Here is an 18106-nt window from a genome sequence, read left to right as displayed (position 1 = left end):
TATATATTTCCGGTCAGGAGCGTCGCGCTGATAGGCTAGAGATTTCGAAGTTGTTCTTCTGTGCTATGAAATGTGTGTTCATTGATTTGTAGGCGAAGAAAACAAACATAAAAAATATACAACTGTAAGTACCTTGGCGGGTTATTATTCTCATTTAATGTACTTCAAATAAAGGTTATTATATGTCCTAGTCCTATGGAATTTGACTGTTTCTCACACTCATCTCTCCACTTAGCTCATTTCAAAATTCACCTTGTAATGTGATATCCTAGCCTACTCTCAAAGCACAGCACACCCATGCAGTGTTGCCAAACTCCTCAGTAAGGAAATGTCGCCAAATGACGTAATCGCATAATTGACAATGTGCATGTTTTTTAATTTGGCAAACAGTGGGTTAACTGCCTTGTTCAGGGGCAGAAGTACAGATTTTTACCTTGTCGGCTCTGGGATTCGATCTTGCAATCTTTCAGTTATTAGTCCAATGCTCTAACCACTAGGCTACCTGTGATGGAGCTGTAGGAGATAGGAATAACGTCGTGGGAGAGACAAAAAGTTAGTAAAAAATACCCTAAATATGTTTAGAACTACAAGTGAACTTTCTTCTGTAGATTCTTTTTTATGTCACAATTCCAACCCTCCCATATCCGGGCTTGGGACTGGCAAAAGTGACCCAAAAGAGACACTTTGGCGGAGTTACTTCGTTTTTAATCTTATGGTTTTTTTTGTTTCGTTTTCTTAATTTGTTTTTGTTTTTAACTTTCTTGTCCACTTAGGAGCCTACAAGTCACAGTAAAACATTAACATTTTTAACTATAAAATAAAAAAATTGTATACAATCTACATTAAGTTTAAAAGGACCAAAAAGAGACAATAGAAAAAACTGTCAATGGGCAATGTGAGAAAATTATAGTAACTAGTCTGGCCGTAATTCAGGTTAATTGTTTTTTAAATGTAAGCCTTAGGGGTCAGTCAGCGGTGCATATGTGTGATTGATTTGCAGTCTGACACAGAGGGGTGAACATCTCCTGCTCTGACTGCAGCTGGGAGGGACTGCTAAGTGAACGGAAGCACCTGCTGCTCGTTGAGAAGAGTAAGAATGATACGTGCTTTCACGTCAGTCTCCAATAACACCAGAAAAAGTCACTAGATTTGTCGTTAGTCACTTTATTGAAAATGTGTCGCGAGAGGGGTCCGAATACTCGCTAAATATAGCGACAAAGCCGCTAAGTTGGCAGCACTGCACCCATGAGACAGACCATATCTCCCCGGTGAAAAAGACTGCACTTAATTTATGAGCCAAGGGCCTTTATGGCACCATGGCAGAAGTTGCACCAGTCAGATTTGACATTTTTTAAATATACTTTTATTTAACCAGGCAAGTCAGTTAAGAACAAATTCTTATTTACAATGACTGGGCCAATTATGCACCACCCTATGAAAAAATATCTGACCCTGTATTAGTTTGGGACCTACTTGTGGCAAGATCTAGGCCAGACGGAGAAGGGTGAATGAAGTTGCCGCTAGACGCTGATCTTAAGTCAATTTAGCATTTTCCTCAACAATGGTTAAGGTTAGATAGGATTGGAGAAGCTGATCCTAGATCAGTTCCTAGGGGAAACTTAATTCCAGAGCAGTCTAGAAGGAGCCTACAACAAGGGACACTTGGAAATTCTGGGTAACCAGCAACAATGCCTTGTTATGTGACAGTCCCTACAGGGGAAATTTAGAAAGTACAAAAGCAGATGATCAAGGTTTGCTGTTTTCTCGTTCTGTTAGAGGCTGATCCTAAAGTACATCTCAGTTCGTTCTAGACCTTTTTAGACTGTTGTTTACAGTAAAAGAAAGAAATGGTGTACATGGAGGAAAATTAGAATTTCTTCATTTATTTAAAGTTGGGGCTGCATTTTACAAACCACATTACTTTCGACATGAATCATAGCATCTCATTTCAAAATTATACTAGACAATGAACAGAACCCATAGAAGGAAAACAGTATGTTTGTGAATGTCTGTTTTTAAATTAATATAGTGATAAATGTCATGTTGTGTCCTTAAAAATCACAACGAGTAGAGTCAGTAGACCAATGTCAATTGTAATACAAACAGCTGACAGGAACTTAAACAATAAGACAATGCACTTTATATACAAAGAAATAGAAAAATTAAGTACATGTACAGTAAAATTACTCTGATCATTTGACACTTAATTACAAAAATGAAAATACCATTTTGTATTGGTTAAATAAAAATTTAAAGAAATTACATGATGTGAAAAGCTTCTTTATTTAATTGTTTACAATACATATGGTAAGAGGTCAATGGAGCGCCGATGGCCACGCACCCGTAGGGGATAGCACAAGGACACTGTCAATGGCGTCCATTCACAAAAGCTGATACAAAAAAAGTTGATATTTGTCAAATCAATCACAATTTACAGCAGTCGCTAGTGAAAGTCTACACACCCTTTGCAGTCTTCACATTTTGCCTTAAATCTAAAAAAAGAGTAAATTATTTTTTCATATCGATCTACGCAACCTACTCCACATTTTCAAAGTGAAAGAAAAATTATAGTCATTTGGAAAATGTTCTAAGAAATACAAAATGCGGATGTATTGAATGCTTATGTCTTCACACCCCAGAGTTAATACTTGGTGGAAGCTCCTTTGGCAGCCATTACAGCTGTGAATAATCATTTTGAATAAGACTCTACCAACCTTGCACATCTCTTAGGGCAATGTATATCTATTGTTTCTGTCAAAAATTGCTCAAGCTCAGTACATTTGTTTGGGAATCATTGATGGACAGCAATATTCAAACCCCGTCTCAGATTTTTAAAGCAGATTTAAGTCAGGAAGGAGACTGGACCATTCAGGAACACTCAACACCTCTTAGAACGCCATTCTGTTGTGTCTTTGGCATTAAAATGTGTGCAACTGTCCCGCAGAAAAATACAACTCTACCTCAGGATTAGGTCTTCCTCTAACCGCTCATTAATTTGGAACATGTTCTATAACCTTCCTTCACTTAGATCATGTGGAGTAGATTGTGTCGATCTGTAGGAAACCTCAATTCTTATTTTTTTAAATTTAATTTAATGTTAAGGCAGAAATATATGAAGACTGTGCAAGTGTTGTGTAACTTTCACTAGGCACTGTATGTGTTCTAACAGGCCTATAATGTGGTTACTAAATAGATTCTGGACCTATCCCCCATGGGGGGACGGGTGTGTGGCGTTTCCATGGTTTTGGTCGAACTCTTACCTAATCTATGCAATTATTGCATTACACTGATGCTGTCATAACACCCTGCAATGCTGACAGTTTTAGTGTGGTGAAACAGTCCATTGCCCTCTCACCGTCTCTCTTTCTCTCACTCTTCTTCGTGCAGTTCTTTCTTTTCTTTATTTCTTTCAGTCCAAGAAGAAAATGTTGTTGAACTGTGTCGCACAGAGCCTCTTCACTTCCTCTGTTGGTTGAAAAAAAACAGGGTTGGGATCAGTAAGTATAACCAAGAAAACATGTGAGATGAGCTCAAAGAAACATTCATTAATCCATCCATGTTGGACCTACCATTAACTTCAATCAAATTGGCATTCTTCTGGTTCAAGATAACGTAGAGTTCTCTCTGGTCCGACTTCTTGCCGACCACCCAGTAGTCTGTCATAGCCTTCACAATGATCTCTTCATCTTCATCAACCCTAAGGCAACATACAAAAATAACATGAACATACGGACACTGTAATATAGTTTACATACAGAGTTTCCAAAACTAGGCCTCCGAGTGCTAACCCTAACAGGGTTTTTGTGGTATTTCATTGGGCATACCTGGCGAAGTCACAGTTGATGTCTCCCAGAATCTTCATGAGGTCTGGGTGGACCGAGGTCAGAGAGACGCTGGCTGTCTTCCTCATGTGGATGGTGCTCTTCTCTGCCAGGTTCATGTGGTTGAAGTAGATGAACTTGAACTGGGGCTCCTTGTCCGGCCTGCAACAACACAGAGGGAGAGGATCTCGATTAGAGGGCGACCGATTTAATCAGGGCCGAATTCAAGTTTTCTGCATGGCAGGCTGACCACACAAGTGCAGCAAGGAGCAAAGGTAAGTTGCTAGCTAGCTAAAGGTATCTTGTAAAAAAATTAAAAAACGAACAATCACTAGTTAATTACACATGGTTGATGATATTACTAGGTTAACTAGCTTGTCCTGCGTTGCAAATAGTCAATGCGGTACCTGTTAATTTATCATCGAATTACAGCCTACTTTGCCAAAAAGGGTGATGATTTTAAAAGCACATTTGCGAAAAAAGCACTGTCGTTGCACCAATGTACCAAACCATAAACATCAATGCCTTTCTTAAAATCAATAGACAAGTGTATATTTTTTTATACCTGCATATTTAGTTAAAAGAAATCCATTTTAGCAGGCAATTTTAACTAGGGAAATTGTGTCACTCCTCTTGCGTTCTGTGCAAGCAGAGTCAGGGTATATGCAGCAGTTTGGGCCACCTGGCTCATTGCGAACTGTGTGAAGACCATTTTTTCCAAACAAAGACCGTATTTAATTTGCCTGATTTTTACATAATTATGACATAACATTGAAGGTTGTGTAATGTAACAGCAATATTTAGACTTATGGATGCCACTCGTTCGATAAAATACGGAACGGTTCCGTATTTCACTGAAAGAATAAGCGTTTTGTTTTCGTAATGATAGTTTCAGAATTTGACCATATTAATTATCTAAGGCTCGTATTTGTGTATTTATTATATTATAATTAAGTCTATGATTTCATAGAGCAGTCTGAGCGGTGGTAGTTAGCAGCAGGCTCGTAAGCATTCATTCAAACAGCACTTTCCTGCGTTTGCCAGCAGCTCTTCGCAATGCTTGAAGCACAGCGCTGTTTATGACTTCAAGCCTATCAACTCCTGAGATTAGGCTGGCAATACTAAAGCGCCCATTAGAACAATCCAATAGTCAAAGGTATATGAAATACAAATGGTATAGAGAGAAATAGTCCTGTAATTCCTATAATAACTACAACCTAAAACTTCTTACCTGGGAATATTGAAGACTCATCTTAAAAGGAACCACCAGCTTTCACATGTTCTCATGTTCTGAGCAAGGAACTGAAACGTTAGCTTTTTTCCATGACACATATTGCACTTTTACTTTTTTTCTCCAACACTTTGTTTTTGCATTATTTAAACCAAATTGAACATGTTTCATTATTTATTTGAGACCAAATGTATTTTTATTTATGCATTATATTAAATTAAGTGTTCATTGTTCATTCAGTATTATTGTAATTGTCGACTTCTAAAAATAATAATAAAGAAAATCGTCCAATTTAATCGGTATCGGACACTTTTCGTCCTCCAATAACTGGTATCGGTTGACCTCTAATGACGATCATTACAAGGATGAGAGGAGAGTCTAATGCCAATTTCACACTACTGAGCCGAGATGAGCAGAGCCAAGTAGGACTGTACTGCGCTAGCCTGCTTACTCATTACAAATAGTTGCTGGAACCATACTGGAAAGGCCCATATGAAAATAAAATATCAGAGCCAGCACAATGTTAGGACGTTGCCATGAGGAGCACTGCAGATATTGAGATGAGCGCGATGCAAGACGTTTCTCTCACACATTCACAGAGTATGTGCGCAGGGTCACGGGTGCGTGTCACGCTGCTACACTCGGTAGCTCTGGGACAAAAACAGGGGAAAAGGTTAGCTTCATGCTTCAACGCTCTTAGTTGTTGCGGAAAAAAAAAAAAAAATCGGCCCAATATTTCTGTGTACTTTGTGCATCACTGAGTCTACCTTTAAGCAGTACTACACCTCAGGACCATCATCAGTTTATCCAGGTCATTGAGTTCATTGGTCCAATCGTCAAGAGGATGTTGTGGCAAACGCGTACCTTTTTAAAAACGCATTATATGTTTTGGACCATGATTTCTATCATGGCGTGTTGGAACAACACAGGCCCAGGAACTGGAGGCTAGAGGATTAAAGCAACAGTACTGACCCTGATATCCTGCGGTTGACATTGTATTGTTCACATATGTCGGAGGCCAGCAGGGTGAGCTGAGGTCCCACCAGACCATCCAGCTGCTCACAGAACTCCCTCGTCAGCTCCACAGATGCTGGGGGGGAGAGAATATGACCACACGGTAATTAGAATTAGTAGAATGGACTTTGGAACTTATGGTTTTTTCTTTCACAGTCCACATAATATGGCAATGCCTTAGAATTTTCCATTGCATTATTCACAGAACATTTGGAACAGCAGACTCAGAGAATGCTGAGAAATTATGTAATAAGCATCAGCCCAGCTGTTTGGGGGGAGGGGACTGACCAAATGATATGAGAGGATACTCACCACTGATCATAAAACAAACCGCTGCACTCATCGCCTGAAATAAAGAGCAGACGATGTGCAGTTTGAATATAATAGGTCGAGAGAAAATAATACTATAATTTAGAACTTATTACCAAATACATTGAGTTTATAAATAATTTAAAAGAAGCCATTTGAGATACCAACGAACAAAGCCAATTCCCCCAACATCAGAGGTCATATCCCGGGTTAAACCTTCTCTTTGTTCTTCAGTAATGAAATAATAACAGATTACCACATTTTCTGCCAAACAAATAATGGGTTGGGAGTACTGCCTGTCTCTCTCTTAAAAACACAAAATAATAAAGCATCTACTGAGTTCCCACAAAACCCAGCAGGGCTCCAGACCACAGTTCCCTGCTCCTCAGTTCTGTCCCAAATGACACCCTATTCCCTATGTAGTGCACTACTCTGGACCAAAACCCTGCACTACATTTGACTAGATCCCTATGGGCCCTGGTCAAAAGTAGTGCACTATATAGGGAATAGAGTACCATTTAGAATGATGACCTCTCCTCACCTTATAAACTATCAGATGCAGCTCCTCATAACTGTCCTCTGTGTTGACAAATATTCTAGGGAACCGGAATTTGGCCTCTGGGTCTTTGAGGTTAGCAGGTCCTGTCAAAAACCTGAGGGTGGAAAGAGGACAGGATATGACGGCGTATGCATCACAGCTCATCACGATTATTTTGATTGACAAGGGTGTTTCACAATTACAAAACAAATTTAGTTTGATGCAAATCAAAAACTGTTTTACCTCACAAAAAAAAAAAATCCCCTAATCTATCTAGCAATTTGTAAATGTATGTGGATGTACAGTTTGCATACTGTGTGTATCCCTTCCATAATTTGCACTGCCCCCCCCCACCCCACTCGGGAGTCACACTGGTATGGCAGTGTCACACTCTCAGGGATCACTCTTCCTCCAACAACGGCTCTATTTCAATGCATTCATATTAAGTGCTTGTCTTCTCTGTGCTTGTATTCTGATCTAAATAAAAGGTTGTCTGTGCATTTGACTACTTTCTACTAAGCAACTTGCCCTAAGAGGATAACCTCTTAATTCTACCCATTCTTTGAGATCATTTATTCACCTTCCCTTCTATTAAGTGATCGCTGTTCTGACCAGACAGGATAGATGAAAACCATGTAGTGGAACCCCTTCTTTCCTCTTTACAGCCGTGTTGAATCAAATCAAACTTTATTTGTCACATGCGCCAAATATAACAGGTGTAGTAGACCTTACCGTGAAATGCTTACAAATCAGTGCTTGGAAGGGATGCAGGAAGGATTGTGTTTTAGAGTAGTCATACAGAGACTACAGAGCACCTCTGCTAATAATCTCATCCTCCTCTCCTGCGCTCTCCTCCTCCTCTCTCTCCTACTCTGTCCACCTCAGGCACAGAGGCCTCTAGGGTGGACTAGGCTACACAGATACTCTGTTAACTAGCTTGGCTCTCCTCCCTCCTCTCTGTTAAGTGTAATTTCCCTTCCTTTGAGTCTGTGTGTGGGATGGTAGAGATAGAAATCTCATTATTGTCAGTGGGGTAAGACCACATCACGTTGGAACACTGATCAGTAATCCTCCATGTTGTTATAACAATCAGACTGGATATTGCACATGCCGGACCACCAACACACTAATTACAACCTAATGTTAGCATAATAATGCTTTCCTATCATACCAGAACTATCAAACATAACACCTCCTATTGTGATATCACTGATTTTTATTGCTTTCACTTGATAATCTAAAACAACATATTCCTCCACCGCTTTGTTGAAATAACAATATATGCAATAAAAACCATCATGGATTAACACGATAGTCGTAATTCCATCCATCCCCTCAGGTTAAATGTATCAGTCTGCTATAGTCAGATTAGCAGCAGATGTAGCATGGCTAGAAGGCTCCAGCCTGACATGATGATCTGGTATCCCTGTCCTTCTGCTCCGAGATCGCAACGGACCAGAGCCCCATGGAGGGAGCCTGGCCCAGCCTAGCCAGGAGACCTGGAGGGAGGGGAGGCAGCGGACCAGAGAGGGCGTTTAAGGACTTACCTCCCATAGTGAAGCAGATTCCCTGCCACCTCTGGCCTTAAGGGAGAGTCCCTACCAGCCAGCTGGAGAGAGAAGGGGAGGATGAGGAAGAGAGACGGGGAGGGAGAGAGTTAGAAGAGAGATGTTGGTGAGAGAGAAGCTGCTTTAGTATAACTTAAGTCATTATCAACATTGTCTGAGCCTGTGGGGTATCAATGTGTGGTCAACTTTAAATGTGCTTGTTACACAACAATACATTCTTCGTGTGGCATGATGCCATTGTGGAGCAGGTGTTGGAAGAGTTCTGGCAACGTTGAGGGAAGGTTTAGGCAGAGGATCAGAGTTTTAATAGAACAGAGGCAAGGAAGTGGCAGTTGCTTGCGCTCTAGCTCCTCTCTGATCCCTCTCCCTCCCCTCTCTGTGATCCCTCCTCTCTCCCTCCCGGATCCCTCCTCTCTCCCTCCCTCCCTCCCGGATCCCTCCCGGATCCCTCCTCTCTCCCTCCCTCGCTCCCTGATCCCTCTCCCTCCCTCGCTCCCTGATCCCTCTCCCTCCCTCGCTCCCTGATCCCTCTCCCTCCCTCGCTCCCTGATCCCTCTCCCTCACTCGCTCCCTGATCCCTCTCCCTCACTCGCTCCCTGATCCCTCTCCCTCACTCGCTCCCTGATCCCTCTCCCTCACTCGCTCCCTGATCCCTCTCCCTCACTCGCTCCCTGATCCCTCTCCCTCACTCGCTCCCTGATCCCTCACTCCTCGATCCCTCCTCTCTCTGATCCCTCGCTCCCTGATCCTTGGCTCCCTGATCCCTCCTCTCCCCTCGCTCTCTGATCCCTCCCCTCTCCTCCCTCCTCTCTCCCTGATCCCTCTCCCTCACTCCCTGATCCCTCACTCCCTGATCCCTCACTCCCTGATCCCTCACTCCCTGATCCCTCACTCTCTGATCCCTCGCTCTCTGATCCCTCGCTCTCTGATCCCTCTCCCTTGCTCTCTGATCCCTCTCCCTCGCTGTCTGATCCCTCTCCCTCGCTCTCTGATCCCTCCTCTCTCCCTGGCTCCCTGATCTCTCCCCTCGCTCTCTGATCCCTCCACTCTCCCCTCTCTCTCCTCGCTCCCTGATCTCTCCTCGCTCTCTGATCTCTCCCTCCTCTCTCTGATCTCCCTCCTCTCTCTGATCCCTCCCTCCTCTCTCTGATCCCTCCCTCCTCTCTCTGATCCCTCCCTCCTCTCTCTGATCCCTCCTCTCTCTGATCCCTCTCTCTGATCCCTCTCTCTGATCCCTCACTCTCTGATCCCTCCTCTCTCCCTCACTCTCTGATCCCTCCTCTCTCCCTGGCTCCCTGATCTCTCCCTCTCTCTCTGATCCCTCTCCCTCACTCCCTGATCCCTCTCCCTCACTCCCTGATCCCTCTCCCTCACTCCCTGATCCCTCACTCCCTGATCCCTCTCCCCCTGATCCCTCTCCCCCTGATCCCTCTCCCCTGATCCTCTCCCTCACTCCCTGATCCCTCTCCCTCACTCCCTGATCCCTCACTCCCTGATCCCTGATCCCTGATCCCTCACTCCCTGATCCCTCTCCCTCACTCCCTGATCCCTCTCCCTCACTCCCTGATCCCTCCTCTCTCCCTGGCTCCCTGATGTCTCCCCCGCTCTCTGATCCCTCCTCTCTACCCCCGCTCTCTGATCCCTCCTCTCTCCCTCCTCCCCTCCCCGCTCTCTGATCCCTCCGCTCCCCCGCTCTCTGATCCCTCCGCTCTCCCCCGCTCTCTGATCCCTCCGCTCTCCCCTCGCTCTCTGATCCCTCCGCTCTCCCTGGCTCCCTGATGTCTCCCCCCGGCTCCCTCCTCTCTCTCCTCGCTCCCTGATCCCTCCTCTCTCTCCTCGCTCCCTGATCCCTCCTCTCGCTCCCTGAGCCCTCCCCTCTCCCTGATCCCTCCTCTCTCTCCTCGCTCCCTGATCCCTCCGCTCTCCCCTCGCTCTCTGATCCCTCCTATCTCCCTGGCTCCCTGATGTCTCCCCCCGGCTCCCTCCTCTCTCCCCTCGCTCCCTGATCCCTCCTCTCTCTCCTCGCTCCCTGATCCCTCCTCTCTCTCCTCGCTCCCTGATCCCTCCTCTCTCTCCTCGCTCCCTGATCCCTCCTCTCTCTCCTCGCTCCCTGATCCCTCCTCTCTCTCCTCGCTCCCTGATCCCTCCTCTCTCTCCTCGCTCCCTGATCCCTCCTCTCTCTCCCTGATCCCTCCTCGATCCCTCTCCCCCACTCCCTGATCCCTCTCCCCCACTCCCTGATCCCTCCTCTCTACCCCCGCTCTCTGATCCCTCCTCTCTACCCCCGCTCTCTGATCCCTCCTCTCTACCCCCGCTCTCTGATCCCTCTACCCCCGCTCTCTACTCTCGCTCTTCTCGCTTTCTGATCTCTCCCTCCCTCCTCCCCCTCGATCCCTCCCCCTCTCCCCCTGATCCCTCCTCTCTCTCCTCGCTCCCTGATCCCTCCTCTCTCTCCCGCTCCCTGATCCCTCCCTCTCTCCTCTCCCTGATCCCTCCTCTCTCTCCCTGATCCCTCCCGATCCCTCTCCCCCTCTCCCTGATCCCTCCCCCACTCCCTGATCCCCCTCTCCCCCACTCCCTGATCCCCTCTCCCCCACTCCCTGATCCTCTCTCCCCCACTCCCTGATCCCTCCTCTCTACCCCCGCTCTCTGATCCCTCCTCTCTACCCCCGCCTCTCTGATCCCTCCTCTCTACCCCCGCTCTCTGATCCCCCCTCTCTACCCCCGCTCTCTGATCCCTCCCTCCCTCCCCCGCCCCCTGATCCCTCCCCCTCGATCCCCCCCCTCTCTCCCCTGATCCCTCCCTCCTCCCTCCTCCCCCTGATCCCTCCCCCTCGATCCCTCCCTCCTCTCTCCCCCTGATCCCTCCCTCCTCTCTCCCCCTGATCCCTCCCCTCTCTCTCCCCCTGATCCCTCCCTCCTCTCTCCCCCTGATCCCTCCCTCCTCTCTCCCCCTGATCCCTCCTCTCCGATACCTCCTTCTCACCCTCTCTCACCTCTGGTTCAGAGTGTCTGGGGAACAGTGACGTCGTCAGGTACTTGTACAGGATCCGCATATCATCCTGCTCCAGACCACTCCTGCATGGGGACAACAAAAAAAGGGGACACACCTTTGTTAGCATCAAACACTTCCTGTTCATGTTCAGTCTGTTCAGGAGTATTGATGAACTAAACCCATCATCGCCATGGCTCACCATGGGCCCAATGCTATCATAACTGCTCAAATAATTTGATTAGCTATCAATCAAATCATTAGGATCAATGAATTATCATGCAATCCCCAGATTACATACTGTAACGGGTCAGACTAACAGTTAAAAGTGAGCGTGACATGTCGGGGTATTAATTACTGTAATCAGATTGTGTGTATTTAAGGCATCTTCTGTCTCCCAGCCATGCCCAAGACAACCCCATACCTAGCCCAGCCTAACAAGATAAGGAGCATTGCCACTGCTGCCAGGCTCCCCCACACCTTGCAGTGGTAAAGGGCTGCAAGGAGGCGCCAAGGGCCTGCAGGAAGCCCAATAACCTCCCCCTCCTCTCCTCCTGGCATCCCAAAAAACAGCCTACTAGGCCTGGCCAGTTGAATGGTGAAGCAGCCTGTGCCTCAAGATCACGGAAGAATGCAATTCAGAGCTTATGTTGTTCAACGATTTTGTTAGCATTTGCAAATTGTAGGCTAAATTTGGTTTCTACATGTGGGCAGGTGTTTTAAACCAGAGTACAGCAGACAACCCCCACACATCCCACACACGGTCTGCTTCCCCCAGCCGTACCATATCAGCTGGTCGTTGTAGAGGAAGGCTGTGTATTTGATCAGGCTGAGGCTCTCCTCCACTCTGTTTACGAATGACTGGATCTTCAGGTAGGTCATCTTGTCCAGAGGGAAAAAGGCAATCCCACCGAACACGTCCAGCAGGTCACAGGACTGCAGGTGCAGTGTCTGCAGGTACTGGAGGAGACCAGGGATAGAGGACAGTTATACATGCAGCCATGTCTCCGTTTGGTTAATAGACATCAGGGATACGTGGGGAAGGTGAGGTGCTTAGAAAGCAAAGTTATACGCACATCCCATTGTGATCAGGAGCCCAATGCTGAGAAACCTCATTAAGAAACACAAAAGGGCTGCACACTGTATGCCTGGACAACACAATGCTCCTATTTCCAGCTTCAATGGCAGCCATATTTCTGTCCAAGGTGGATCTCAGTTAGGTCAAAGCTGGAGATATTAGTTTACCTGCGTAGTGCTTACATTGCTGTTCCCAAAGACACGAGAGGACACTAGAATTGCAAGAACATTTCAACCTGGGATACGATACAGACACCATAGGCCTTCTCTATGTCTGAGTTACATACTGGAAAGGAGAAGACCTTGATAGGATTAGGGAGAGCTGGGGGTTTCCTCTGTCTAGGTATGAATAATGAACACAGGTCATTGCGGCCAATGGGCTGGGCCTGTAGTATGGAGGATGCTGTGACCAGCTCTCCTTGAGAAAGGCGCTATTTCTGAGTAGTGATAATTAGTGGGGAAGTCATATTTGAAGGTCACTTATGACTGACATCTGACCCTGCATTTAGTCACTAGAAACTCAATAGAGTCTACCACTAGACGGCTAGAAGAACCAGTAGCATTCCTGTCTGTCAAGCAGGCGGCCAGGCCTGGAAACCACCACCACACCTTTAGTAACATGGACAGCATACAACACCAGATGTGAATGTTTTCACTGTAAAAACAAAAGGACATCTAAGAGGTAGGAACTACTAAGAAGTAAGAGTCGATGTGTGTAACATATATATTTACAAAGATTTGCAAATGAATTTCACAAGTAGTCAATAATCTGGCATTGAAATAGCAGTGCCCTGCCCCTAGGAAAACATTGCTGAGAAAAGACTGAAAATGTGCATAGATGATTTCTGTTGAACTGTCCAATCAAGCTACATTACTCAAAGTATATAAAGCACAACAGTAAAACAGATGTTCTGCATCCAATAAGACATGAACAATCACCTCATCACCTAGTACCACCCATCATCATGTATATAGTTGCAGAGACTTGAAGTATATACTATGTAGCCTAGTGTTTGTTCTGTTTTACCCTGTAAAAGAACTTGTCAAGCTTCTGCATGAGCAGCTCCACCCCGCCTGCTTCCATTGCTCTGCCAAATGTGCCGTTGAAGAGCTGGAGAACAGAGCAACGAAAAGATCCATCAGCAAACCACAGCCTTTCTAAATGTCAGTCTCTCACACAGTCCTTACTAGAGAATGTGAGCTGGTTGAGGTTTACTCCCGAGTCCCAACCGGATGCTCACCTTGTACATACTGTAGCATTCCCGTAATACTGCACCGTAAACTGTGTCCTACACAAATAAGAGAATAAACAACTGAGAAAGTGATAAATGTTCTGCACAAAAGAGTTTGAATTCCCTCAAATGGACCAGACAAACACGAAATACACACAAATAAAAGATGCAACAAATTAAGTCGTACAAGTATTTCCTCTTCCTGATATTCTATTGTGGGAGGTCTCCCATCCTTATTAGGTCTTTCTACCATCGGGTTCCGCACCACCTGGAGAAGCAAACAACGACAGGTTGAGGAGAGGTATTATCTATTCAAAAGTATCCTAGGAGACCTAATAACTTGTCTAAAATATATGAGTGTGCTGAGAGCTCAACCGCTCTATACAGCACATTCAGAAAGTATTCACACCCTTCTTCCACATGTTATTGTGTTACAGCCTGTATTTATTCAATTGAGATGTTGTGTCACTGAGCTACACACAGTACCTCATTATATTAAAGTGGAATTATGTTCTAAGAAATGTTTAAAAAATGTATTACAAATGAAATGTCTTGTCAATAAGTATTCAACACCTTTGTTATGGCAATCCTAAATAAGTACAGGAGTACAAATGTGCTTAAAAAGTCACATAATAAGTTGTATGGACTGACTCGTGTGCAATAATAGTGGTTAACATCTTTTTTTATGACTATTTCCTGTACCCCACACATACAATTATCTGTAGGGTCCCTCAGTTGAGCAGTGAATTTCAAACAGAGATTCAACCACAAAGACTAAGGAGGTTTTCCAATGCTTCGCAAAGAAGGGCACCTATGGTAGATGGGGTAAAAAAATAAAAATAAAGCAGACATTGAATATCCCACTGAGCATGGTGAAGCTATTAATTACACTTTGGACGGTGTATCAATACACATCAATACACCTGGTCGCGATACAGGTGTCCTTCCTAATTCAGTTGCTGGAGAGGAAGGAAACCACTCAGGGATTTGGTGAGAACATTTTTTTAACAACAAAACGTGAAATAAGTCAAAGGGTATGAATCATGTCTGAAGGCACTGTATGTATATACTAAATGTAAATTAATTGGAAAACTAATGTACCATAACGATCCAGAAACTGTCCTCTGCTTCAAAGAAGAACTGCCTGTTCTTCTGTGTGTGTAGGGATTTAGCAGGCTTTGTTGGACAGAAGGTTCTGGAATATAGCAAAGATGGTGGTTGGGATAGGGGATATGAATCCAATACACATAACTAACAGATGTGAGATGTTTTACTTTAAGATAATTGATTAGTTAGTGGTTCCCGTGTACCTGGTAAACTGTACAATGGCCTCACAAAGACCGACATTACGGATCTTCTCATTCTTCTCGACCTCACTGGGATGGTAGAATAAAATCTTCTTCTCCTCCTACAATGCACACAAGGAGGCAGTTTCCACGAGGCACCGTATTTGAATGGAGACCACAAAATTACCAGATAATCACATTGGACCATTTACAGCAGTAAACATTGAGATGATGAACAGTGTGTTTGAAGTTCATGGTGAGAACATGTGAAACACACAGGAAATAAAAACAACCAAATGGAGCTCACCTCTCCCTCTCGTGACCCAAATGAAGGATTATAGACGAAAAAGCTGAGAAGAGATGGGGTGTACTGTTTCTCTTGCATTCCCGAAGCCATTCTCGGACTGCAACAGAGGAAGATGCTGATCAACTATCTGTGACTGAACAGACGGAAAGATGTATCACAATGAGACCTGGGTTTTACCTGATCATCAGCATTAGTGTGGTTTGTGTCTGGATGTCCTCTGTTCCAGAGTGAATTTAGCATGCTTTGTGGCTGCAGACAAAAAGAATATCAGCTCAGCTTTAAAAATGCTACAAATACATTTGAGAGCTATTGTGGTCTAAACACACCAAGACATTCGTGAAGCGGACACGACAACACCTTTCCCCCCTCAGAAGAATGAAAAGATTTGGCATGGGTCCCCAGATCCTCGAAGTTTAACAGTTGCACCACCGAGAGCATTCTGACCAGTTGCCTGGTATGGCAACTGCTCGGCATCTGACTGTAAACGGCTACAGAGGGTAGTGCATACGGCCCAGTACGTCACTGGGGCCAGGCTTCCTGCCATCCAGGACCTATATACTAGGCGGTGTCAGAGGAAAGCCCGACAAAATTGTAAAAGACTGTGAACAGCATCTACCCCCAAGCCATAAGACTGCCAAAAAATTAATCACCCCCTCTATTTGTTTTTACACGGCTGCTACTTGCTGTTTATTATCTATGCATGGTCACTGGGGCGGCAGGGTAGCCTAGTGGTTAGAGCGTTGGACTATTAACCGAAAGGTTGCAAGTTCGAATCCCCGAGCTGTCGTTCTGCCCCTGAACAGGCAGTTAACCCACTGTTCCTAGGCAGTCATTGAAAATAAGAATTTGTTCTTAACTGACTTGCCTAGTAAAATAAAGGTAAAATAAAAATTAAAAATAAACTTCACTCTACATGTACAAATGATTTCTACTAACCCGCACATTGACTCAGTACCGGTACCCCCTGTTCATAGACTCATTACTGTTATTTTATTGTGTTACTTATTGTACATTTTTCCTTTAGTTTATTTGGTCAATATTTTCTTAACTCTAATTGAACTGCACTGTTGGTAAGTAAGCATTTCACGGTAAGGTGTGTTTGTTGTTGAGTTCGGCGCATGTGACAAATAAAATTTGATTTGATCATTTCAGATTAAGAGAATCAGTGAGTCATGGAATTTGGTCTGTTAACTTTAGGCAGTAAATTGCATCAAAAGCTCAATGTCTCAAATCAGGCTGAAAGATAAGCATGCATTTTCTGATTTGAACAGAGCATTATTACCTTCCACTGACACCAGCTATACTAGTTAGCTGTATAAATGTATCTTAACTTCCACACCTCAGGCGCATGGCTAATTGATTCCCTTTATGTGGCTTGCTAGGTGGCATTGCTACAACCTATTATTTTTAATAAGGCCCAGTGCAAGTTAGCATGCTAGCTAGCTACCTACCTACCTACATTAACCAACTCGCTCAAACAAGTCCATAACACAGTTAGCTAACAAGCTAGCACATCGGCCTTAGTAGCCAGGTGGGGACAACGGGGATTGTTTTGCCATCTGAAAAGACAAATGTGATACAAAACAAACGAACTAGCTAAATGTATACTGTTAAAACGTTAATTTGTTAGATACAGCAAGCTAGCAATTAGCCGACGTTAGGTGGCTAATTTGTATGGTTGCACTGCAGCAGTGTCAACAATCCGCTAACGTTGTGTTCGCATCGATCTGGGAAAACTATTTCTATATCACAAATTAATTTGACAATAAACACAACGACGCGACTTACCTTTTACTGTATAAAGTCAGCACATGCAGATAATCTCGTTTGTTGTTAACATTAGTAACAGATACAGTAGAAAATCCGCGATCAATGACAAAATCCGCGCACACTTCCTGCTTTGACAGCATCTCATGTGTTACAGTAAAAACTGATCGGTGGGATTTATTGTACTTAAACTATGGTTCCACAATAAAACTTCCTGTGATGTCCGTGCCTTTCCAGATTGTGCATAAATCAGGCCTATATGCCAATAGTTGAAGGAAAACATTGATTGTTCTTGATGATCATGGATTGGTCTTTGTTTAATGAAAATGTAGCCTGAGCAGCCACTAGTGGGCTTTATGGATCTCCACTGTCATCTGAGCTTGATGTGCACAGCTGGTAATACATTTGCATCCCCCGGTTCTTAAAACATAAAGGCTTAATTTACCAACACCATGCTAGAGTGACTAATGCCTAGGAATTCTAAGTCCTGATGTTGCACCCCTTGTTCAGCGAGGGGTATACAACAGAATGCTGCAACTGAACATGGGGTGCAACATCAGGAAGTGTTTGCAGCCTGAATATTGTCATTTAATTATAAATACAATTTTCCAGGTTTTATGCCATTTTTTTGTATAAATAACCTCTAAAATATATGTAAACCAATGGAACAGAACCGTTATTGTAAAAGCATGAAAACTGGTTAAAAAAATATTTTTCATTCCAGCCATTTTTTTCTCGTCCCACAACAAAGCGCCGATACAAAGCGCTCACTCTGTCACTCAGAAAGGTATTTCAGTCCTTGCCTGCAAGATGAAAATCCTTGCCTGCAAGATGAAAATCCTTGCCTGCAAGATGAAAATCCTTGCCTGCAAGATGAAAATCCTTGCCTGCAAGATGAAAATCCTTGCCTGTGATTGATTAGGCTACCTGTGTCACACCCTGATCTGTTTCACCTGTCTTGGTG

General features: G+C 44.4%; 1 protein-coding gene across 2 annotated transcripts; it reads right to left on the bottom strand.

Annotated features, from left to right (window-relative positions):
* Positions 1-1862: 1862 nt before the first annotated feature.
* Positions 1863-17299, bottom strand: ccz1 (CCZ1 homolog, vacuolar protein trafficking and biogenesis associated). 2 transcript variants are annotated; one of them, XM_046357133.1, is made up of 17 exons: positions 17164-17299; positions 15553-15624; positions 15376-15472; positions 15093-15190; positions 14884-14977; positions 13970-14050; positions 13792-13839; positions 13578-13661; positions 12258-12433; positions 11478-11559; positions 8461-8522; positions 6917-7028; positions 6379-6412; positions 6025-6142; positions 3825-3983; positions 3570-3697; positions 1863-3465 (listed from the first exon to the last, which is right to left on the bottom strand). In XM_046357133.1, the coding sequence occupies exons 2-17, from the start codon at positions 15564-15566 to the stop codon at positions 3410-3412; spliced, it is 1443 nt and encodes a 480-aa protein (XP_046213089.1). In that variant the 5' UTR covers positions 15567-15624; positions 17164-17299; the 3' UTR covers positions 1863-3409. The 2 variants fall into 2 exon arrangements, with proteins under 2 accessions (XP_046213089.1, XP_046213090.1); XM_046357134.1 differs by lacking the exon at positions 15553-15624 and having other exon boundaries at positions 15376-15508.
* Positions 17300-18106: the final 807 nt, after the last annotated feature.

The sequence above is a fragment of the Oncorhynchus gorbuscha genome, linkage group LG07 (genome assembly GCF_021184085.1).
Source record: "Oncorhynchus gorbuscha isolate QuinsamMale2020 ecotype Even-year linkage group LG07, OgorEven_v1.0, whole genome shotgun sequence".
Classification (NCBI taxonomy): Eukaryota; Metazoa; Chordata; class Actinopteri; order Salmoniformes; family Salmonidae; genus Oncorhynchus; species Oncorhynchus gorbuscha.
The sequence above is the reverse complement of the archived record's forward strand: the minus strand, read 5'-3'. Positions and strand labels throughout refer to the sequence as shown.